Raw genomic sequence first — 26,224 nt, 5'->3', positions numbered from 1 at the left:
CACAGGCGGCAATCCCTATTATGTATGTCTACATTGCGATTCCGATCATCATCGGAAGTCATCACTTGTAACCTTGCAATTCATATAGATATAATATTGTTAGTTATTTATATTTTTTTAATGTTATTAAACACTTATAATACTTAATAAACAGTTTTCTCTCATTAATTTTGTTAACGACAACTTACCCCATATAAAACGACAACATGCCCCGCCATGGGGTACGTTGTCGCATTTGTCTATAAAAATAATATATGTCATAAATTTAATTAAATTTGTATTTTCCAATTTATTCTTCTTAGATATTTTTCGTCAATCATACATAAATCTTATGACCATATTTATTTGTAAAAAGCGCCAAAAACTACTTAAAAAATAAATTAATACCAAATCTGCGACAAGTAGCCCCGGTGTCCCCTACATTTATCTCCAAAATTGAACAAGGATTTCGCCATTTCATTTTTTCGAACAATTACAGGGACAACCTGTACATAAAACTGTTTTAACAAATAATTAATTTTATTTCCCTAATGACTGAAGTGCATTTTAATTATTTGGACGGACGTTTGTCTCTACTACGTTTCGTGCAGTAAAATTCGCCCTCAGGACTAAGAAATGCAATAACACAATATGTTTACTTCAATCTAAACGTGAATTTTGTTAATTAGGAATTAAGCTACCAAGGACGACCCTACGAGGCTATAAACAACCGTCCCACATTTTTTTTACGCCACAGTATCGACTCCCCTGCTCTTCCATTAATTATCATTCGAATCCGAGAACAAATGAAGCATGGCAATCCAAGAAATTAAATCACGAGTCCTGTCACGTGTCAGGAGTTCAAATCCTTAAATCTCCGTGATCCTGTCGATTTGCCATGTAGGCAGATAGCACTAATTGTTTTTATTTGATCAAGATTTCCACTGGTGGGGGGCAGCCGATATCTCTATCAGTAGTTGCATGCCACCGGAGGAATTAGTTGAAATAGCACTCCGGGTTTTTCGGTCGGTTGCATGAGTAACACCTCGATTGGGCTTAGTTCCTGGATCTCGCGAGGACGCTGTAGGAAGAGGTTCTAGCGTGCACGTACCTTCAAAGTAGTCTACACATTGAGAATATTTATAATTTACGTAAGTACTATAGTAGATTTTGATGTTAAACTTACATGAATGCTTCTGAACTTTTAAGTTGCTTTAAAATGATTAAGATAAATTAATTCCAAAAATTTATCGTCATCATCATCAAGTGAAGTGCGTAAAAAAATCGGGGATATTGATTGTGAAACGAAACTTTTTTAATCAATTTTGTCAGACTTTATATAAATCCTATGCTGTCATAATCATTTATTTGAATTATTTCATTAGAACACTATAGAAGTTACATCTTTTCCCAGAAATATTATAACAAAGGGCCTATATTAAATTGTACATGGTGTCTCAAACTCGATAGTATGGGCCTACTGTGAGGATACAAAAAATAAATAAAATTTGGGACACGACAAATTTTTTTCCTGTTAAAAAGCTCTCTTTTTTCTAATAAACCTTTATCAGAGAAATTTTTATGTATTATTTCCATTTTAAAAGTTATAAGCAATATCGTCCTAAAGAGTCACAAAAGAAATACCAGCTAAAAATCACATTAGCAGTTGAAGGATAAAATAGTCGTTGTAAAATAATTGAATGTTAGTTGTTTAAAGTATATAAATGTTACAGAATACTTGTCCTTACTCAATACGAACGTCAGATGTATAACTTTCGTGCTTACAAAATGTTTTGTCATTCAGAAAAAGTTGATGTGTGAAAAAGTGTTGCTAATTTACAACGAGTTACAAAAAATTCAAGAAGAGCTGTAGAGAAAGGTATCCAGAGTGCCTCATTTCTGATTATAGAACCTTTACAAGATTGGAGGCGACCTTGCGACGAAATGAAGAGTTATTTTCTGTTCGGAAAAATCAAATAATTGACCGAAGGGTAAGAAACAATGTTAACACAGCTAGACTGTTACAGTATTTCGAATAAAATCCATGAAATTCTATACGGCAGGCTAGCCGCGAATTGAATTTGAATAAATCAGCCGTTCAACGAATTTTAAACACCAATTGGTATCATGACTACAAAATTCACAATTTGAAGTACTTTCCTGAGCGTCACATTGAAAACAGACTTAAATTTATAGCTCAATTTGTAGTAAAGGTAGAAACTGTTGATCAGAATCTTTTTCGGCACGTTCTTTGGACGGACGAAAGTCGGTTTGTCAGTAATGGTTTGACAAACAGACGCAATGAACACTACTGGTCCATTGAAAATCCCCGCATTGTAAATCCAGTCCAAAACCAAGGCCATTTTGGAGTAAATGTGTGGTGCGGCATCATCGGTAGGCATTTAATTGGGCTTTATTTTTATGAACATACATTGAACAGTGTGAGTTACCTAAATTTCTTACAAGAAGGACTTCCTGCACTTCTGGAGAATGTGCTTTGCAGCTAAGGAGAAACCTATGGTTTCAGCACGATGCACAGTGGGAAATATTGGAAAAAATTGTCGCCACTCGCCAATTTTCATCGTCTCGTCGTGATTTTTTTTTTAATAATCTCGTTGTAATCTAAATTTTCATATTCCGGTGAGGTTTTTTCGAAAAACCCTTTTTTTAATGCTTAGGGAGCGCTCCTTATGACCCTTGATGATATATCTGATGTTTTTTCTTCAAAAACCTAACTCCAAATATATCATCAAGGGTCATAATAATCAATTTTATTAATAGCAGATACTTTTTAAACATTTTTTTTCTACAACTGAACATCGAGTATTTAAAATTTTTTTCTTCGACATTGAGGTTGGGGCGCTCCATTAAAAAAAAAGGGTTTTTCGAAAAAACCTCACCGAAATATGAAAATTCAGATTACCACGAGATTATTAAAAAAAAAATCACGACGAGACGATGAAAATTGGCGAGTGGCGAGAATTTTTTCCAATATTTCCCACTGTGCGACGGGGCTCCACCCCACAAGGCCAGGATTGTGTAGCAATATGTGGGTAACACTTTCCCAGAAAAATGGATTGGGCTTAATGGACCTTTTCAGTGACCCGGAAAGTCGTCAGATATAACACCCCTTGATTTTTTATGGGGGATTTTAAAAAATAAGGTTTACAGAACACCTCCGCGAGACATTAATTATTTGAAAGAAACCGCTAATGTGATTTTTAGGTGGTATTTCTTCTGAGACTCTTTAGGATGATGTTGCTTATAACTTTTAAATTGGAAGTAATACAGAAAAATTTATCTAATAAAAGTTTATTAGAAAAAAAGAGTATTTAAGTGTTTCTAGAAAAATATAATTGATGACGTCATTAGTCGTTTTTACTTTCCATTGAAAATGGAGCTTACCTCATCTCATTTAATACCACGTGTCAAAAATTTTATTTAAATTTTTTGTATCCTCACAGTAGGCCCATACTATCGAGCTTGATACACCCTGTACATTCTAGTTTTTCGCTAAACATAATTTTGAACACAAGAACGGCATGTTTCTCTACAATACGTTCTGAAATTCATTAGATTTCTCTAAATACTAGGTTCATAAAAGCTTTTGATTTATCATAGATTTTTTATGAATGTTGTGGAAACGAAGCACTATGGAATTTTGCAAAATAAAATGATCAAAAACTTGTTATATTAAAAATATATTTATTAAACTTTAGTAAATTATAACACAAAATAAATAAGAGTATTTAAAACTAGCTGCATTGGTAACTACATATTAGTAAAATAATTAGTTATTCTTAAGGATTTCCGGAAAAAACAATCACCGTCACATTTTTTCTAACCTCAAAAAATAGGTAAAAAATAACAAAAATTGACGAATAACTATGAGAAACAAATAACAAAAATGTTTATTTTTCACCATTTCTTAGCATAGCTGTATGTAATTGAGCTCGTTGAATCCAAATACACATTTAAAAATCTTCGTCTACATCAATAATGTGTATTACTGATTATGAATTAAATTATTATTATTATTTTTTGTTTAAATTACTATGAAATTGACCAAAGTGGGATTAATTCAAGAGCGATTTTCTGAGAAACCGTTAAAGATAACGATTTGAAACAATAGTACCTTTTTAATGTAAAACAGTTCGAGAAAACGGAATTTGCTGTCCAATTTGTTAAAAAGTCAAAGACGAAAAAGTTACACACGCAAAGTACCAAGGGCCCCCCCGTACCCACCCCAATGGACCTTGTGGAAATAAATGGATTAGTCCATCAAATTGCTCATCAAAATTTAGCTGTGTATACCAAATTTCATTCATTTATCACAACGCGATTGAGAGATATTGCAAAAAAATGATTTCCATTCCTCCCTCTTCAATCGGCCTGTTCAGGGTTGGCAGCTAATTATGAGACACCCTGTATACGTTAAAAATACCAAATATCTAATTAATATGCTTTTATGTACTTTTATCTGTTTCGATTTGCGGTTACCTGCATAAACAAAATCCTCTAATTTTGTAGATAAAGAAAAATATTATGAGCAAAACGTGGAGTTTCCTGATTTTTCTGGTAAAACTAAACTTTTCACAAGCTGTCCTCTCCACCGAGCTGGTTGTAAGGATTACAGGAGGCCCCCTTGTAGCACAGCTATTGGCTCAGGAAAGTGGACATTACTACAAAGGTCCTGTAAGTAATTTTCATGTTCCAGGTGCAGCAGTAATGAAAATTTTATTACACCTTCAATTTTGTGCGATTAGTTTTATAATGTAGATTAAACGTTATAGATAGGTAAAAACGAATAGCAGTAAATGTGGATATAATATTGAATTAAATTTGAGAAAGTTATTATAAAACATAATAAATGTCGGAATGTTTCAGTAGCTTGGTTTTTCCGTAGTGGTATCAAAGGGGTGATAATATTTCTTCGTTTTCAGATTTTGGACAATGTTTACATAAATACATGTGCTCAATTTCAAATTATTTCACTTCCTAGTTTTTAAATTATTTAAAAAAATTAAAAATATTTTTTAAGTTTAACACCCTGTATCTTTTTAACGAAGATAAAAACTTTATAGGAAAGACGCCCCTCAAAATTCACCATAGAATACGAGGTTTCAGTTTTGCTCACAATTTATGAATCACCCTGAGGGTTGCCTTCGCTGTACAGCAAGAATAAAACGCTCTCTCAACGGTAATAATAAAGTATTTTATTGAAAACTAAGTTGTATAGAAAAAGACGTGTTGACCGAGCAAATGTTCGCTGGAGAGTCCCTGTGTGTGGAGTCGGTCGTAGGTATATTAGTACGCATCTGGTCGCTGGCGCCAGCCCGCCGTAGACCCTTCCTGGAACGTTGGTGCGTCCGGCGGCGCTCTTGACGTAATGCTTAAAAATGGGTCACTTGCGAACATATGTACCCACAACCCTGTAGTTTTTTTTCTTGAGCAACTTAAATCTGACGGTACAAAGAATACCATTCCAAGCCACCTTTCTCATCTCATCCCTTTCATCCTCTTATGGTAGTGACAACGACTATTGTAGACATAAAATCCAATTTCTTTCAAAACCATTTCTTCAGTGGTCATAGTAGTACTTCAAATGAGGAAAAGGTACTTGATTTACATTATATTACCCTTTCACACCTTCATCCCCCATTAATTACGTTCAATTACAGCTAAATTACATGTAATATCCTTTAACTGATGTATTTATTCTAAGCTCGAAAATCCTAACTGCTCACGTTAATCAAGCACTTAAATCGTGAGAAGTGAGAGGGCTCACGTTAATCATCAAGCACCCCATATCGTATCTTTAGTTAATATAATTTTTGGTTAAGCAAATCTGTATTCACAGAAAATAAACCTTGACTGGTCCTTTTCTAGCAAAGGTTTATTTCATTAAGTTTTCAGTTTATTTCAGAAATGCCAAAATCACAAAAAATGATCGTTATTCTTAGTTATAAAGAGTATACCATGATATTTTTTTAGATTTACTTGAAAATCGTATCTATCAATATCTTTCAACATTTCTCCAAGACGAAAAATCTTCAAATCGAGTTATTTTCAAGCTGCTATATTTCCTTTGAAAAGCAATCGAATTAAAAGACATCATATATAAATACAATTAACATCCCATATATTTTTCATATTTTCATTTCATTATGACAGTTTCTGTTCTACAAACATATATTCCGATGCTTTAATTAGTTTTATATGTTAAATTTAATTATTCTCGTTTCTATGTAGGTCAGTTTGTGGCATTTTCCTAACAAATTGCTTCGCTCGTCCGAAACCGGTTCAGTATCAGCATCAGCCTGACAGGCAGATAAGATAAGCACCCTGTCGCTTCCAATTTTTATTGTTCTCGGTGTTTGCGAACAAGATAGGTAGCGGATGGACGTGTATTTTAATAAACTTAATATAACATATGGGAAATATACTACCAACTGTGATAGCGGGAAATTTATCTTATCACTGTTCAAAAGCTTTTCCAATAATTCAAAAATCTGTGAAGGAAAACCCACGTCCAGATGTGCTGGGAAATCGTTATTATGAATCAAGGTTTATTACCTCTTCAGGGCAACAAATATCTGTAAACATGTTTTGTAGCTAGATAGTTCTTAGTTAATATTTAAAACAGTTAGTAAAAGGAATTTTTGTAATAAAAAGATCCTGGTAGGCCGCCCATAAAGCTGTGAAGTGTTTACAGCGGTGGTCATGGTTACCGTCAAGCAGCAGTGAAAAATGAAGAGTAATAATAGCTATTCATCATTTTCTTTTCTTATTAAAAGTAATTTATTTACGTGTGGTGTAAAATTTTGCTCTCTGCTCATTGTTTCTTGTAAAAGAATTAAAATTGTAAAATTTTAAATAAGACTGTAAAGACAGACTAATAGTACTTGCAATGCTATCTATTGAAAATCGCATCAGTGATGCGAGAGATACCAAACAATGAAAAAGTAATTGAAAAACAAAAGAATATAAAAAATAACGTTGAGCACATTTTCCCAATATTTCAATAGTATTTAAAATACCTAAAACTACCAATTATATTTACAATATTTTGCTTAAATATTTCATCCTTTCCTGACTTATAAGTCAAAATCCGCCACTGAATTCGACCTAAAACTGTAGAATTCATCTGAGCTTTACCCTATTTAACAGATAATTCGTTTTACTGAAATAGGAAATCTATAAAACAACAGAATTTTTTGAAATTAGTAAAATTGCTTTATTATGTTTCTACTGGTGATTGTTTGACTAATTCGATTCTTAAAACAGTGTATTATATAAGAAGTGGCACATGGAGCAACAGCGGAGAGAGAAATTTTAGAGCGAATTTTTTATAGAGAAGTTTGGTCAAATCCTAATATTTTAGTGTGTAGAATCCGCTGCTGCTATGTACCATTACTTATGGGACACCCTGTATAATGAGTGCTTCTTAATTAGTTATATTTTTATGCTAACAACAAATGGGGACCGCCTAGCCGGGTGTCTTGGCCGGTGGAATTCGGTCTGCCGAGGTAAGCATCACGGACGCAGGCTGGAATTTGGATGGGTGACCTAAGGCAGGCTCGGGGACGTGGCTGTGGCAGCATCACGGACTCAAGCTGGAATTTGGATGGGTGACCTAAGGCAGGCTCGGGGACGTGGCTGTGGCAGCCTACCAGAGACCTGAGTCGCTCAACATTTTCCGCATGCTGTGGTCCCCGATAAATTGTAATGAGAACAGAGCAAAGACAATCTCTGTAACTCAAGACCATGCTATCATACATAAACTGTACGAGACTTTGCCACCAAGCCACCCGTGTAGTAAATAGGATGGTTTGAAGAAAAGTACTCGAGTAATGAAGGAGGGTGTACAAAGGGCCTAATAAGGCCGAAGTGCCGCGGTGGAAAAACAATTCCACCACCCTCCGACATACATACATACAACAATTTTTTAACTTAAACAATATTCTGAGTCACTACATTTATTTATCGAAAGTTTGTTCTCTTCAGATATTTTTCAGTTTCTTTATTACATGCTTCTGAATACAGCAAAGTATGAAAAGGAACCCCTGCAAACCTAAAACAAAAGTTGGTTAAACAAGTAGAAAAATTAAAAAACTTTATTTACTAAATAATCGCATGGAAGCTAATAATAAATAACAATAAAACAAAATCATAAGAAAATTAAGAATTAATCCCAGTGGACGAAGAATGTATTTAAAAACTCACCGCCATGAAAGTTATAAGAGTCAAAGGCGTGAATTTTCCTATCGATAAATAAAAAGGGCGCTGCATTCTACACATAATCATGATCATAGACTTTTTGTACCTCAAACTGCAGCTAAACCAGTCACTCTCGTACAAGGAACGAATGATTTCACTACTCTGAAAAAGGTAGGTTGAAAAAAGATATGTTCAAGTTTCATACATACGTACAGAGAATGTTATTTCGTTTCCAAAATTACATATCAACCAAAGTTGCAGTAATATACAGAGGAAGTATTCCCCTTGTGAAAAGAAAGTTGGTGATGATATTGGTACCTAAAAGCATTATTCGGAAATAGAGACTTTTAAACATACACATCAATAATCTGACTCACCATTGCAGCAACAAATAAGCAAGACGATATTATTAAAATTGAACAAATAGTTTGGGCTAAGATTATATAGGTAAAAATTCCCTCAAGTTCGTCTCTAGCTCTAAAAGAAAGACATTTTCATTAGAAAGACAAAAATTAATTTCATGAAAAATCATTTCCATATTTCTATTCCTACAGAATAGTAATACCTACTGCAAGAGTGACGTCAGGTGTTTGATGCACCCATTTAACTCCGAATACAAACTCCTTTCCAGTTCTGGACAATCGTCATCGCGCAGCCCTGCATATCCTGGAGGAAAGTCGATCTTCCTTAAAGTTCTTAAACGAATAGTTAAAAGAGCTTCACCCACCACATCTAATTGTGTCTTGAGACAATTTAACAGAGCGCAAAATATAGCATCTTCGCCTATACATACAAATAAATCGTTTAAATTTGGGAGCATCACATTTGTATAACTACTAACTAACTTACTGGCAATGAACCAAGCAAAAGCACACAGCGCTATTCCCATAAATGTGAAGACGTTCTCGCACTGGCTTTTGGTTTCTACAGGAAAAGGAATATGGAAATAGAACGGCAGGAAATCGTAACAAGTGATGTTGACTTCGAATTGCTGCCCTTTCACTTTTACGATGATTGATGTCCAAGCAGAAGCAAAGGCTAAAACTCCAGCCAACGTATAAAGAGAAAAAACCTGGAATGATATTGCTTAAGTAGAAAAAAATGTTTGGGAATAGAATTTAGAGAATATTAATTTGTAAATTATCTATCAACAATTTCACATGTTCATTCAACAGAAATTGCAATTTATTGCAAAAAATAGAATAATTCAAAACGATTATGTCAAAACTATTGGTCCTAATAGTACATAGTCACTCGAGTGATGAAGAATACTGTAATGAATACAAATATCATCGGTTACAATCTGTCCAAAATAATATAAAAGTTATTTTTATTACTACTCAGTAAGGAAAAATCTCTAGTCAATACTAATAATGTGGGCAATAAAAGTGGAAAATATTGTAAACAGGGCGATAAATGAAGTGATAAAAATAATGATTTTGTTTGCGTATATCAGGAAAAACCGTATCTTGAACGGATACGACGTCATTGCCGGATTAAATCTACAAAAGGGCACCAAATTAAAGCGATATATCGGGTATATTTATAATACTACTGTAGATACAAAGAGTGGCTTATAGTTTTAACATATTTCAACGTCCAATGCATACCTAGGACTTACCAAAACAGACACCTTGAAACTCTTCCTCTTCGCCTCACGAACCATTAACCCAGGTTGAAAACCGTCCGACGTTTCGTACCTAAAACCTTTGTCCTGCAACAGATCCATGACTTTTTGAATTTCATCATACTTGAACAGCAACAGACAGGCCTTCAGTATTCCTACCAGGTGCGTGAGGAGTAGTCCGATGTGACTGAAGAACTTAGTGGGATCTTTAACAGTGTCTTCTAGCTTGAGAATTTCTAACACAAAGAATGTTATGGATGCGCCGTACAAGAAAATGGCGTAGACGTAGTAAAAACATTTTTTCAACAAGCTGTCGTGTTTGTTTGGTAGTCTTAAACCAGATATCAGTAATATAATTTCATTAACGTGGAAAAAATTGCTCGGGTAACTTATATCTTCAGAGAGCATATTGTTTTAAAGACATTAATGACTTTTCATGATTAGTAGATCGGCAACCAAAATATATGTACGGCGCTTTGTCATGTTTGATTAAATAAAATATTAGAAATAATTTGCTTTTAGTTGGATTAAATATAGGGGAATATGGGAGAATGTGTAATGAAACTAGAGCAGATGACACTATATTGCGCAGATGTGTAACGTCAATGTTAAAGAGTTTTATTTGAACGTGTACTAATACAATATTGGCCAATTTCTTCTTTTCTGCCTTACAAAGAAGTTTATTGAAAATGCTACATTCTTTATAGGCTTATTTCATTACTCTGGGAAAAATGAATCATATCGGTCGATATTATTCTTGATGACAAAAAGAAAATGGAAAACACTTGCATTAAGTTAACCAACAATATTAAGGTTCTTAGAAAGCCAATATTTTCCCACTCCTCCCTACTCGATTTTTGTTGCCAGATGAATAATTGAGTAAAAGGTGTGGTTTTATTATGAGAAAATATTGTGAACCAACTTTTGTATACATATGCTTTTGATCACTGTTATTAAAGTTTCTTATGTAAAAGTTAATAGAAAAAGATGATAAAAAAGAAAACTTATATTTATTTTAGTGTACTTAATATTAAGATAGCATTAAAATAAAAAATGTATAATGGTTTCAAAGTTGGTAATATTGGATCAATCGCCGAGTTAGCGCGGGGGTGATTTTTTGGAAAGAATCAAACTTGAAAATTTTATTTTAAATTGTTTATTTCTGGTTAAAATATAAAAATAATGTATCTGTATATGAGTATAAAGTTATATAGTACAAAATTTACAACGACAGTGACTTCTGTAAGAGTTCAATATGGTGAATACACATGCTGGCCAGGCTTCCTCCCCTGCTTATTTCTGCCGATCCAGAGTTGACGTTCATTCACACACATGGTAGATTCTACGTGTGTCTTTCTTGCGGGCTTCGTTTCAGTGCGGATCTCTGTACTCTAGCAGGATTCCGCATCTGTATTTCTGACATCATAGAATTTCGATATTCTTTTGATTTGACCACTTAAAAGTTATACAGAATGTCTAGTATTAGGTCAAAATTTCGTCGTATTCGGAGAATTTTTCGTCTGCGAGCAGTTTTAAGCGTGACGACGGAATTTTGGAAAGATAGGTGAAATTTCCAACTTTTTGACGTCATTCTTAACTCCAACAGGGATAGATTTGATTTGAGGCGGTTTCCGGTTCCATTAAAAAACTAAATCTGTTGGGTAAAATATAACTTCAGGAGTAAGCCATTATAGACCATATGGCAGGAGTGAAGAATTAGTTTTTAAGTCACTCACCATGTACGACAGAGCTTGGTTTCATGAGTACAGTGATAAGTGAGGTCTGTTACCAAGAAAGGTTTAGAAATTACGATGTAATTTTTCTCAGGCACAACTTTTTCTGCAATTGAAAAAGAGATACCAGTTTCAGAAAAATATCAATTTCATTGGACGAAACGTTACCAAAATCATTTAGAGGTAGTTAGACCTGGAAAATTAGCGAAATAAAAAGAGAAACTCAAAAAAATTTGTATCCGCGATATTATTGTAAAATTGTGTAAAGGAACATAATACAAGACATCTCTCATCCCGTGAGTCAAAAAATTTTAATAGCTAACTTTTCTATTTAAACAAATCAATGAGGAAAACAGTTTTTTCATTTTGCAGGGAAAACCATTAATTTTAGGGAAAAGTGACTCATAGATAGCTTGTAGGGAATAAAATTATCTACAAATGAGACTTGTTAAATTAAAATCGGTTAATAAACAAAAAAGTTATAGCAAAAAACAAGAAAAGTGCCCATTTTTTAATTTGTTTATAACTATCGCATTTATTGTTAAAATTTTATAAAACCTATGAAAGTTGAGGGTTTTGTCATACTTTAAGTTCAAATTGATGTGCGCTGTAAATTTTGCTATATCTCGGCTTCTATTCATCGTAGAAACTTCTTTTTTTTTAAACTAGGGTAGCTCGACGAAAAAATAACAAATAACAATTAACCGATTTTAATTTAACAAGTCTCATTTTGTAGATAATTTTATTCCTTACAAGCTGTCTGTGAGTCACTTTTCGCTAAAATTGATAGTTTTCCCTGCAAAGTGAAAAACAGTTTTCACTTATTTGTTTAAATAGCAGCAAAGTTAGCTAAAAATTTTTTTTAATTACTAATAATCTCGCGGATAGGAATTTTTTCGAGTATAAATTTTATTTGCTTGGCCTAAGTAATTATAATAAAAGAAATGAGCACCATCTCCTTCACTTCACAATTATTTCTAAGTAGCAGGTCTTACAATGTGCATTATTGTGTTCAGTGAAGTCCCTACGAATTTTGTTGGAGTAACTGAGGTTGCTACTTAAAAAAATGGTCTTGGTGTCGTAGCTCAAAGACAGTTGGATAAAAGATTTAAGAAAATTGTAAAAATACCTTTTCAAAAAAGTTCAGAAGATGAAAACAGATAGATTTTCGAAACGTCAACAATTTTTTGCGCGATACAAAGTGATGTGTTTTTTTTTGTATTACATTTTATATTGGTTTACTTTTTTCAATGTGAAATTCTTTGGTTAGGCAAAACTTTTTCATAAAAATAACCCTTGACTCCTTGACTGATCCATTTGGCGCAAGGGTTCACTAATTTTTTTAATTTTTTCATCCAAAAAATAAAGAGAAAGTATACAACTTCGTCGAAGTAGCCTTGAAAATGTGACAGTTCCGAATTAAATTTTTAATTATAGCACGCACACAACAAAGAAAACGTGGCATAAATATTTCTTAAACGAATACATATTTCCCCCTGTCTTTTCCAATTTGTCTTAATTATTTGTCGCTACCGCTGTCACACTTTATCAATTACTTTGGGAGATAGCGGAAACTTTTCGAAACCGTTAAATTAACGCACCCACACACCTGCCAGCCCAACGTGCCGCGAAATCCGACCGGGCAGGCGCTCCTATCGATCAGTGAAAGCGTCGACGCCTGAAATTTCCGTGCCGCGAAAATCGACGCGTGCTACCAGGACACCAGAAAATCGAAGTAGCGTGTCACGTGGCACTCGCGAGGGTCCTAAAACCGTATTGCACACCAATAAGCACCCCCTCACAAAGTTTTTAATCCAAATGAGCTATTTATAATAGCTGAGGTGCGAGACAATAGTTTGGCGCGTGCCAAAGGGAGATCGAAGTTGACGGTGGAGCGAGTATGAGAGGGATCAAATACGCTAGACATGTGTGTCTGCCTCGTGCTGGTAGGGCAGATGTTGCGGCGTGGCTGACAGAAGTTACGTAGATCACGGTAAACGGTGCTAAATTGTTGTACAGGGCGTTCAGAGCTTGATGATGCAGAAAGAAGGAGGTTGTAGAGGAAAATTATTGGAAATGCGTCAATAATTTCTTAAATCAAACAGTTAGATTGACATAAACATTGTTTAAACCTCATGTAAAAAGTGGTAAATAAGGATGTCTTCATAAGCTTACACTTTTTTAAATTATTATTGTTTTTATAACAGTTATTATAAAAATAAGAGCAGATGTAAAACCTTTAAATACAAAACAATGTATCTCAAACTCGATAATATGGGGCTACATATAATATTTGAGCTACAAAAGTATTTTTTCAATGTGACGATCAGGCAAATACTCCAAATTGTAAATTTTGTAGTCATGATACCCATTGGTTTTTAAAATTCGTTGAACGGATGATTTATCCAAATTAACTTCCCGGCTGGCCTGCTGCATAGAATTTCGTGGATTTTGTTCGAAACACTGTAACAGTCTAGCTATATTAACATTGTTTCTTGCTCTTAGGTCAATTATTTGATTTTTCCTAACAGAAAACGCATCTTCATTTCGTCGCAAGGTCGTCTCCAATCTTGTAAAGGTTCTATGATCGGGAATGAGGTGCTCTGAATATCTTTTTCGATGTAACTCTACAGCTTTTCTTGAATTTTTTGGAATTTACTACAGGTAAGTTTCTGTGTCTAAAAAAATTAGACAGTAGACAAATAAAAAAATTTTTTCTTATGGATGTGGACCTATAGTCTTTTGTTTTTGAAATACAAGATTATTTAAAATCAAAATTTAAACATATCTTTTCAAAAGAAAAAAAATTGTATTGCATTAAAATTTGGTACAGGTAAGTTTCTGAGTCTAAAAAATGTAGTCAGATCAAAAAATAAGATTTTTTCTTGTTTTTGATGTACAAGCCATCAAAGATTTTTTATAATTTTAGTCGTTATTGTTCCAAAAAAAAAAGAATTTATTACATTGAAAGTACAGGTAAGTTTCTGAGCGCTTTTAGTCCGTCAGTATTGTTATTTTTGGACCGTCTAAAGAAGGCCTGTTATTATCTTCCCTAATGACGTTTTATAAAATAACCTTTTTAGGATTAGTCTTTTCATGGCGTATGTCTTGTACTAATGTAAATGTAAAATTTCATTTTGCACATAAAGATACTAAAATAGCTAAAAGTGTACCGTTTTTTGAGAAAAACGCATTTGCCTGTCCCAAAGACAATCCACTGCCCTAAAAGGAAGACCTACATTTTTTATGAAAGCAAAATTTTAGCATATAACTTGACCTAAATCTAATCTAATTAGTTTATTGTTTCTGGACAGTAGTAGCTTTTCTGTGTGATGAAATTTTACATTGTGATAAAAGACATAGGTTCAAAAACTCTGTATCTTAAATAAAAGAAGAGTGGCCCATGGTACACAGGAAAATGTCGTTTTAATTGTTTATGTTCCATCTCTCTTTAAATGTATTTCATTCATTTCCGCAACACCATATAGTTAGGTAATGAATTCAGTTACATAAAGAATTTTCTCTAATAGAGCGATGGAAAGTGTGACCACAAAGACGCATATCAATATTTAGATTGGAAATCTTGCTTAGGTCAACGACGTATAACGTCTACAATGCCTATATAGTAATAAGATCACCACGTTTAAGTCTAGTCACATTTTTTTAAAATATATGGTCTTTCTTAATATGCAGGTTTGACGATACTATGTTTTGTTACAGAACATTAAACTGATGCATCAATAAGATTATAATCAAGCATCGATTTTGGAAACGAAACTGCTGAACCATATTCTAATATGGGAAGAATACAAGTATTAAACAAAGAGGCAGATGCTTCATAATTTGGTTTGAAAAACACTATTTTAGGCATGAGATACGAGAGATCGGAAGAGAGGAAGGTGTCTTAGTCCTTGTAAACTTCCACAACAGCAAGCGATGTCTGGCATAGAATAGTTCACACCAGAGTTATTTTTTCCAATATGCAAGGCAAATTTATTTATTGAAATTAATGAGAATCAACCAGTCTTCAACTGATTGGGCAATTCGTGTAAGATCAAATTGCATTTGATGATAGTCCGAAAGGATTGCTATAAATATTGGTATCATGACATAGAGAAAATATTTGGAAAAAGCATAGTAGGTAATTCAAGTGTATAAATCTGGTATAATAGGGGTCCTCGAAGAGATCCTCGTGAAACATCACGTCTAACACTTAAATTCTGAAAAGGTGCTACCTACCTAAATTTATGGTTACTTAAGTAAGACAATCGATATAATTGAGATCAAGGGACTCCCTTTTATCAATCACTAGAGTTCAGATATTTAAGCAGAGCAAAAGATTAGTAGTTACAGACCCACCGTGGAAGAAACCTATGGTTTCTTTGCTGATTTCCACACTTGTAAATAAACTGATATTGCTCACGCTGTTGTCGTATTGTAACAACTATTTTTTTATTATCATGAGGATTTTAACAGACATGATTGAGGAGGAATCTTCTACTTCAAGAGCTTGCGTACAATGTAACACCATTTTATTTTTTACCTCCTTACCTACCTTACAGCAGTTATTTCTCCATACTGTTTTATTGTAGAAGATAAATATCTTTTTAATGACGGCAATTTTTTTATTATTTGCTTCCTTTTTCTTCTTATTAGGAGCGTTTATTTGTTTGTAGTAGGTGGTTCTCGGCTTGGCGCCAAACGTAAACTAAACATGTTCGACGCGTGTGAAATTTGGTCCGTCTGCGTATAATTGGAAACTATAATTAACATACGCGATTGAATCACATGCGGGGCATATTGTTACACAATCTATTTTTAGGGTGGTGGCACGTGCTCAATACGTCCAAACACCCAACGGCTTTCATGTTACCCTGCTAAAATGCGTCGATTTCCGCGGCGTGCGAATCTTTGACGACGACGCGTCGCGACGTCGATTCGGCGGGTCCGCCACCTAAATTAGACGGACGCGGAATCAGTTTCGGGAAACAGTAACTGGCAATATGGACGTGGGCAGGTACAGAATGAAAATCATATCAATATTGTATCACAAAACGCGATGTGATCGGAAAAGTAAGTAATTGCATTGTGTATAATTTTATCTAAATTGACGACATGTATGTCACAGATGCCGTAAAATTACTAACACTGCAAATATAGAACTAGATAAAATCAATTGAATTTACGTTATGCTGATGAAAATTTTGATGTTAATGACATGAAACTGGAGAAAATAATGTACCATTTGTCAAAAGTAGCATTCAATAAATCTAACTGTTTAATTAATATAAGAAATTGATACTTTAAATAAGTATCGGTGACTTATTGCTTTGTTAATTGATTCAGAAGACATTGATGGCCATGGACGATTACAGGATAGACACCAGTGGTTTTGAAGTTTAAGAAATTTTAAATCTTTGCTTTGGAAAATTACAGTTCCATTTCAAATGGATCCTCAAAAGTCTTCAACCTTTGTAATACATATTTGGAAAGGTATAATCAGATGCAGCTCTTTACATTACACCATATCTCTCTTTATTTCCAATTGTTGTTGAATTACTAGACATTCCTCTATAGTCAATTTTCGTAAGCAACATCGGTAAGATCATCGATAAAACAGATGTTTACATTCCTTTAAAGAAGGCAAATCATTAATGAATAATAAGAATAACAATGACGGGAGGTTAATTCTCTGAGAGACACCAGATGTGGCTAAAAAAATACTCAAGCCGATGTTTCTTTCTTAATAATTACACGGTTCAAAGCTTGTCTTATGTCCATCATTTATATTGGTCATGAACTGAGTAAGGCAATCATTTTATTTTCTCCTTGAAGCCATAATATAAAACTGTTGCAGCATACAATGACATCTCAAAGAGCTTAGCAAAATTGCATATTATGGTTGTTATCAGTACTGGTTCCAAAACTACATGTTACTACAAAAATATAATTATTTCCAATATTAAAACAAGTAAGTAAAATAATTTTCGTTTTCTTTTCTTACTTCATCAATATCCAGTTTTGTTTTAATATTTCGTGTCGTAAAAGGCCATTTTAAATGCAGCTAAGTTCACATATAAGTTTGTCATCAAAATACAACTACATTTTTCACTTTAATCAACAGAAAATTGAGAAAATAATACAGTGGTGTTAAATCCAGCGATCTTGCCGGTCATTCTGTAGGTTCGCGTTTACCAATCCGTCAATTAGGAAAGATTTTCTCGAGATATTCCCAGATTCAACGAGCATAATGAGGAGAACATCTTATAATCAAATTCTGGAATCGGGATCTTTACTTATATCCGAGAAAATCCAGGTACTATTCGGCACCCATTATTCCTTCAAAGAAATTCCATCCAACAATTTCATTACTCACTATCCCAACCTTTTGAAGATGTTTCGGTATATCCTCAAATGCGGATTATCAACTGCTCAATAATGGCAATTTGCTTATTGATTTAAACAAAATGTTGCCTCATCAGAAAAGGTAATATTCCTAAGGAATTAAGGATTTACATTGAAGAGTTCCATGATTGTCCCATAAGTTCTTCCACCAAGTGCACTCTATATGCGTGAAATTTTAATTTAAGAAAAATAAAACTGCATTTTCTTTACATACTAAGTTGTGAAACGAGACATCCAATTGTCCGTCTTCATTGAAAGCGGATGGACGTTCAATCTTGGGTTAATTTTGTACTTGTCCTAGATCGCAAAATTTGTTCTTACTTCGACTTACCGTTGATTGAAATATTGGTTTGGGTAAATTTCAGTGAATCATGCGTTCCACTTCTGTCTCTAAATCCAATCATCATTAAAAGTTCGATTCTTTCGGCTTCGGTAAGATTAATTTTTGCTATCTTATTTTAATCATCATCATCATCAAAGAAGTACCACACACTTCACTAAATTGTGTTCGATATTTAAGTATAAACAATTTACAATATCTATATCAGTGCCTGCTCGAATATTGACAGTATCATTTGAATACATTATACCGGGTGTTAATGAACTTGTCATAAATTTAAAGGGGTTGAAAAAGGAGCAAAAACTGAGTAAAGAACTATTGTGACCTATTTTATGATAAATATAATTAATATCAAGTTACATGAAGCGATTGCTAGGGACTGAACTGTAAATATTAAGAGATATGTGACATATTTTTGAAAACATTCAAGATTGTACAACTGGAAATAAATTGTTATAATGAATCCGATTTCCTTCAAATTTCAATTTGTTCCTGGAGCTACCATTACAATCTGAAAACGTATAACTGTTAATCAAACTGTTGTACACAAATTATATCTAATTCAGCATCGCATCACGAGCTTGGAACATCTGTTTGTTATATACACTACGTGTTATATGATCTAACCCCATTAGTTCTGTCACCACACCCACTTATTGTACATGTATCAAGGGGGTGACAGGAGGCACGTGCTTCCCAATTCAACGTCTGATTCCCTGGTACAGCGCGTCGCTGTATTATCTGAAAACTCGGCGCCGCGACGCTCGCCAAAGTGCGCCGCTATCGCGGATGTTTCCAGTTCCACAGACAGGTGCTCCAATCAATAATCTACTTGTTTTAATGTATGCCGAAAGTGTAGCTACTGTAAATCGAGGTTGTATCGAGGACACTGGGATATGGAAAACACAGAATAAAAAAATAAACTAAAAACTAAAATCGTTAATACCTGCTATGATAATCTTGTTAAATATATTATCTAGAAGATTTATCTTCTCTAAAAATGCAAAAAATAGGAATATGTGAGAATATTTGATTGTGTTTTACCATTTACTACATAGTTTATTATTTTTTTGAAGTAACACTAAAAAACACTTTATAATAGGCTCTTTACTTCCATACCAGGAAGGGCGGAAAAATTTATAATTAGATAGTTTAATTTTAAGTAGGTACTATTAAAATATAGAGAAAATGTGTTCAACATAATTTTTTTGTAGTGAAAGTCCATTCTTCTGCTTTTGTCCAAAAGAACAAAATTTTACACCACACCTGAACAAATTACGTTTAATAAGAAAAAAACCGTGAATAGCTAGTATTTGATTAAGGTCGGACTAAACAGAGCGCAATCTGCGCTACTCCCACTTTATCTTTTACTGTTGCGCTACGGTAACCATGACCACCGCTGTAAACACTTTACATATGTAGGAGCGAGCTACGCGGATCTCGCGTACATAGAGTTTTTCAAAAAAATTTTGCCAGTCGAGTTAAATTGACTGCACATTACAAATTTAACATTTCCTTTTAATATTTAGGTCAATGGTTTTTCCGATACATATATCCTAATACCCTTGGAAAATGTACATGAAAGTCAAAAGAGGGGGTTACAACCGAATAAATTAATTGACGATGAGAGGGTGAGTATTGTGATTTCTATTATTTTCTTCAATAGTTACTCTTTACCATCCCTTGCTAAGTTCTTGATTTCCCTTTTTATGTTTCAGTTTAAGCTTTATTGATGTTTTCCCTTTTTTTATCTTCATTGTTTTCTTATATTTTTATGGCGAAACGATTTTGACATTGCAAGTAGTCGTCTTATTGATTTTAAGGTGCTTTGGGCGGAAGAACAGCATACCAAGGTACGACAAAAAAGAGATTTTACCACGATAGACCCCTCGGATATCCCTAAACTCAGAGTCAAAAGGTATGAAACAATAAAAAAGGTCTTTAAGAGACCTGTGATACCTCCAGCTGTTGACAAAACTTTCAACGACGAACTTTGGAGCCAGCAGTGGTACTTGGTAAGAAGTTAATCATCGTGTAGTATTACGTAGCACATAAAATTAATTTTCAGCGTGATACAAGGACTAGATACGACTTACCAAAGCTAGATCTGAACGTTCTCCCTGTGTACAATGCTGGTATAACTGGACAGGGCGTTAGAATCTCAATTTTGGATGATGGGTTAGAATACACTCATGACGACTTAAGAAACAACTACGTGAGTCTTTTTTTTATAAATAAGTTAAATATGTGAAAGAAAATTTACTTTTAGGATCCAGAGATCAGCTGGGACTGCAACGAAGACGATGATGACCCCCTGCCCAGGTATGAAGTGACTAAATCTAACAGCCATGGAACAAGATGCGCTGGCGAAGTTGCCATGTCGGCGAATAATGGGAAATGTGGAGTTGGCATTGCTTTCAACTCTAAAATTGGAGGTACACAGTTATATTTTTATACAGATTTATTTTATGTAAATACTGACTTGCAGCTGTCAAAATGTTGGATGGATTAGTAACTGATAGGATAGAAGGAACAGCTTTAGGGTACGCCCAGCACTTGGTAGACATCTACAGTGCTTCTTGGGGACCCAGTGATGATGGCAAAACTGTGGATGGTCCTGGAAGATTGGCCAAAGAAGCGTTAGAAAGAGGTGTCACTGAAGTAAGATATATCATCCTGAAAATATATCCGCTTTTGTAACAAATTTCTCTAAAAAGGGTCGCGATGGCAAAGGATCAATTTATGTTTGGGCGTCAGGAAATGGTGGGATAAAGAATGACAACTGCAACTGTGATGGTTATTTGGCCAGTCCATACACCATCTCCATAGGCAGTGCCTCCCAAAGAGGAGAGTTTCCATGGTATGGAGAGGCTTGCGCTTCCACGCTAGCTGTGACTTATTCTTCAGGAGCTTACAAAGACCAAATGATTGTAAGGCGCCACATTTTATTCTGTCGATGTAGCAGAACATAAAACTAATTTTGATATTTTCAGGCAACAACTGATTTGAATAACGGCTGCACGATAAAGCATACTGGGACCTCAGCATCGGCACCATTAGCTGCTGGAATCATTGCTTTGGCCCTTGAAGCAAAGTAAGTAGGTATATTTTACATTGCTGATAATAGTATTTGGACTAAAGCCAAGATCTGCCCTATATCCAAGAAAGGCAACAAAAAAATAGATCCACCTTAACCAATCTTGTTAATATCACTGTTCTTATTGCGTATACATTAGATATTTGTGGACGGATAGATGTAGTTTACACAGATCTATCAAAAACCTTTGAGAAATTGGATCAATGGATTCTTCTTCGCAAGTTATCAAATTTTGGTTTGTCGATAAACTTTTTAAATCTAAAAGATCAATAAATGATCATTATCTCGTGGTTTTACATAGACTGATATTGTTATTTCGGAAGTACCATTATATCAGGATCCATTATTTGAATCCAAAAAAATCGGAGAAAGTTTCTTAAATGTCTTGGCGACATAAATTGTCCTGCCATCATTAAGTTCATCCTTTCATTCTCGCTCTAAGTCATTATACGTATGATCTGCCCGTAGTTAGAATTCTCTGTTATGCATTTTTAAATAAACAAAATAAATAAAAACGACAATATGTATTCCTTTACCACTCAGCCCGAATTTAACGTGGAGAGATGTCCAACACCTCATTGTTTGGACATCTGAGCTAGCTCCTGTCGCAGACAACCCAGGATGGCAACAGAACGCAGCTGGACTTTGGTTCAACAACAGATTTGGATTTGGTCTGATGAATGCATTCGGTCTAGTGGGAGCTGCAACCAACTGGACCACTGTGCCAGCAAGAAGGACCTGCGAAATTCAAGCCATTTTCAAGTAACGTTAACCAATCATTGAAATAGTATATTTAGAACTTTCCTCTCATTTAATATCATATTTATGTCAGTATTGTACTAAAAATTTGTGAAGTTGGTGAACTTTTCTTCGGAGTTTATCATTTTTGTAAACTTTTAAGGAAAAAATCCGCCATCTTGACGTTTGGTGAACCAGTGAAAATAGGGATACCTACAAGTGGCTGTAAGGGTACCCAGGATGAAATACGGTATCTGGAACACGTGGAATTAAAGACAAATATCAACTACACGGTGAGAGGAGCTCTTCAGGTGCATTTAACATCTCCATCAGGTAATTCAAAATTAATTTTTGCAAACTGGGAAATAATTTATTTCTGATGGACTGCTCGTGTTCACAATGTAAAACAAAAAAGCCAATTCAGGTATTTCGCTGTCTCTCACGCTACTAAGTGGGTATTTGTGCAAAATTTACACTTATTTTTAACTGTCATCCGATGTTGATTCTACTCGTAATACTGTAATAATTTTAGATATTTGCGTGAACTATGAATTTTATGAACAAAACTGAAAAGAAAGAAAACTAAGGTAATATGTTTGACAAGTTTCTTCAAAACCAAAGCAATCTAAAAATGCTTCGTTATGTATGTATATATTTTAGGGACGGAAGTGCAATTATTAGCTCCAAGAAAGTTGGACGAGAGTGACCAGGGGTTCGTAAATTGGACATTCATGTCGGTAATGACTTGGGGGGAGGTTGCTGAAGGCACTTGGACTTTAACCGTATCAGATGCAGTAAGTAATACTCTATTATCTCCGTTACTTTCGTACTAATAAAAAAATGTATAACCCAATGTTATAGATAATTTACATGATTTCAAAATCGTGCTTAAAAAAAATTGAATGTTACACTTTGGAGGTACAAGCCAAATTCATCATATTTATGACAGAATACTCTATATATTTTTACCTATTTGGATAGAGCACATACACAGTAAAAAAAATGTCACTCAAATTTCACTAAATTTCACTCAATCTCTGTTCACACTCTATTGAGTGAAATTTTCACTCTATTAGTATGAGCACAACTGAGTGAAACTATTTATCAGAATGAGTAAGTTTTACTCAAATCGGAGTTACCGCTAACTATCAATTGAGCGACTTTTGACTCTATTCTGAGTACATAAAATCAATCTAGAGCTGACCTTTTCTCTAATATGATTTAAATTTAACTATTATTGAGGCATTTTTTACTCAGACTTGGTTTTTAATTAACTAAATATTGTGTTAAAAAATAAATGATTAATTAGGATATACAGTCTTGAAATTAATTCACTTTGCGGGGCCTCCTCCTGTCCTGGCTGAGACGCGCAAGCTGAGACCCGCCGCCGCCGGCTAAGTCCTGTTTTCCTGGCGATCGTGCTTTTCTGGAGCATCTAACGGGCCCCTATCAACAGTGGTCGAGATTACAGAAGCAATATACATGTGGCGCCATCTTCACGGCGCCATTCAAATTACTCGAAATTAATATACATTTAAACTCGCTCAGTAATGAGGACATTTACTCTGATTTAGGTACAAGTGCACCAAATACGAGTTTACGTGAAGAATTTATTCAAGGAGTACCTATATTTGAGTGAAAGTACTCAGTTTTAGTTGAAATATAATCACAAATGAGTAAAATGATCAAAATGCCCAATATTGAGTGAAAATGTACTCAATAATTTCACTCATAGTCCTGTCAAATATGTAAAAATATACAGTGTGCTCTCTTTAAAAAAATACGGGTTTATTATCTGAAATCCAAAATTCAATTTACAACAAAGTAAAAAAAAGAAACAAAAATGATTCGTGATTAAATAAACATAGAGTCTGACTTGAAATTAATTAGAAAAGAAATCAATATGATTGCAGAATTCATTGTAGAGTTTCTGAATTACACCTAGAGCAGAATTTTGACTATAATTAGTGAAACTTCATCCTAAAAAGTAAGTTTGTCGAAAGAGTTGTTTCACATTAAAGGCAAGTTTTTCAGTAACAACAACAATGCGTCATAAAACTTTATTGTTGGTCAAGGGACAGAGTTAAAATACTAGGATATAACAAAACATGTCAGTAAAATGTTGTTGTGGAAAAAGATACAGGTGTAAAAATTGCAACTATTTTTATTACAAGTTTTTATTCAAATTGCCTTGTTAGTATCGGTCAAATCTTGCAACTGAATTTTTAAACACTTACCCCCAACCGATTGAGCTGAAATTTTGCATCCACGTTTAGTTTGGATGACAATGCATGGTTAGCTAAGTGACGTCATTCTAAATTCAATATGGCGGATTCCTAAAGATGGCGGACCAGTTATTTTTTTTTGCATCCCCATGATATGGGTATCAAATGAAAGGGTTTGCTGAGAAGAACACGAAAATAAAATGACGTCACACTAAATTCAATATGGCGGATGCCCCAAGATGGCGGACAATTTACAGTTTTCCACTTATTTCTATGCATTTTTTAATTCTGTTGACAAGAGATTTTACCTCAGTCCTTTGGCCCATTATTAATGGTACACCCTCTTCAACTAGACAGAGTACAATTTTTCTATCCAACTTTAAAATTTTCAGGCGGGACCTAGTGACAACTTTGGTAATGTCGGTTCCACGACGCTTATTCTTTACGGAACGAAGCAGCTGCCTCACCATATGAAGGAGGGTCCTAGAAATTACAACCACAACTACAACAGGATACACAACAGGGTCGGCACCTCACATTCTCAGACTGGCTCAAGCGCGTATTATGATGATAATGCACTGGATCACGATGGCTTTGCTAAAAGGGAATTCTCGGATGATGGTTTGGAATATTTCCCTCGAAGCTTTTATTTGTATTGAAAACTTACTTATTGTACATATGTAGGAATTGCGGGAATATAAGTATGAAATAATTTCAGTTTTTTACTTGAACATTTTCAGGGTTGAAAACCTCTTGACGTTCCGAGGAATATACCGGGTGTCCCATTAAGGTCATCGACCGGCTGTATTTCGGAAGCTATTTGTCCTATAGATTTCGGGAAAAAAAATTGATGACTAATATGGCCACTAGAAATTCAATAGAATTATTTTTAGCTTCTAATTTTGGCCGCTAGAGGGCGCATTTCTAAAATTAAAGTAAAAAACTGCTTTATTTTTAAAAAATCAAATGGAACGATAGATTCAACTTAATACTTTCGAGATCTGCTTATTCTTCAAAATTTTTGTTGGAAAAATTTTGTTCCATCTTAACAAATAAAGGAAGGGGGGTGGAAATTATATCCTATGACAAAAAGTAAGGTAACTCTGGATTATGTAAACCGATTTCAATGAAGTTGGGCTTGTTGAAAAGGCAATTGATTGCTTAATCATAACGTTAAATTGAATTTCAATTTAAAAAATAAACAAACCGTCAATTGCCCCTGTTTTCCAAATGAAAGAGTTTTATCGATATTCAAAAAAAAAATCAAATATGCTACCTTTTTTATTTTATGGTGTTTTTACATTTAAAATAATGAAAAAAATGCCGCAAGCCGGAACCTTGTGTCTTCTTTCAAACTGAAGTTATTAACAAAAGTTTAGATAAAATTATATTTTTTGAGGAGTTAAAGAAAAATGCGTTATTTATTGCAACATCCAGTATTTATCTGCATACAAAACCAAGCAAGGTTTTTCGAGAAAAACTTATATAACGCTTATTAAAGTTCTTGAAAAGATCTTTAAATTGAGTGGTGGTAAAAGCATGAAAACTAATGAAGTTACAATCAAAATAAAATGATTGTCTTGATTTTTGAGAAAAAAAAATTGGTATTAAAGTTAATGACTTGACGGAAAAAAAATTAAACGTATTCCTTCTGAAACACTAGATTCTGGGAATTTGAACGATTTTAGAAGCATAAATTTTAAAAAATATTTCATTTACTTTTGAATAAAATTTTTAAATTTTTTAAAAAATCGCCTTTTTTCAAAATATTTCAAAATCTAACAAAGTTATGAAAAAATGATAGAATAAGAAATTGTAGGTTTTTTTTACTGAACAATTTGCTTTTTTTAAATTTTTGTA

General features: G+C 34.0%; 1 protein-coding gene across 1 annotated transcript; it reads left to right on the top strand.

Annotated features, from left to right (window-relative positions):
* Positions 1–1,010: 1,010 nt before the first annotated feature.
* LOC108915560 (neuroendocrine convertase 1-like) lies at positions 1,011–25,077 on the top strand. The gene is made up of 13 exons (XM_023455484.1): positions 1,011–1,130; positions 4,510–4,674; positions 19,834–19,935; positions 20,128–20,319; positions 20,373–20,519; positions 20,574–20,739; positions 20,793–20,965; positions 21,022–21,234; positions 21,298–21,398; positions 21,945–22,163; positions 22,303–22,472; positions 22,800–22,933; positions 24,757–25,077. The coding sequence occupies exons 2-13, from the start codon at positions 4,525–4,527 to the stop codon at positions 25,021–25,023; spliced, it is 2,034 nt and encodes a 677-aa protein (XP_023311252.1). The 5' UTR covers positions 1,011–1,130; positions 4,510–4,524; the 3' UTR covers positions 25,024–25,077.
* Positions 25,078–26,224: the final 1,147 nt, after the last annotated feature.

The sequence above is a fragment of the Anoplophora glabripennis genome, unplaced genomic scaffold, assembly GCF_000390285.2.
Source record: "Anoplophora glabripennis isolate ALB-LARVAE unplaced genomic scaffold, Agla_2.0 scaffold726, whole genome shotgun sequence".
Taxonomy (NCBI): Eukaryota; Metazoa; Arthropoda; class Insecta; order Coleoptera; family Cerambycidae; genus Anoplophora; species Anoplophora glabripennis.
The sequence above is the reverse complement of the archived record's forward strand: the minus strand, read 5'-3'. Positions and strand labels throughout refer to the sequence as shown.

Coding starts and splice junctions, on each gene's coding strand:
- LOC108915560 (XM_023455484.1), top strand. CDS start 4,525: ATGAGCAAAACGTGGAGTTTCCTGATTTTTCTGGTAAAACTAAACTTT. Junction 21,399..21,944: donor GCTTTGGCCCTTGAAGCAAA/GTAAGTAGGTAT, acceptor TTTACCACTCAG/CCCGAATTTAACGTGGAGAG. Junction 22,473..22,799: donor GCATTTAACATCTCCATCAG/GTAATTCAAAAT, acceptor TATATATTTTAG/GGACGGAAGTGCAATTATTA.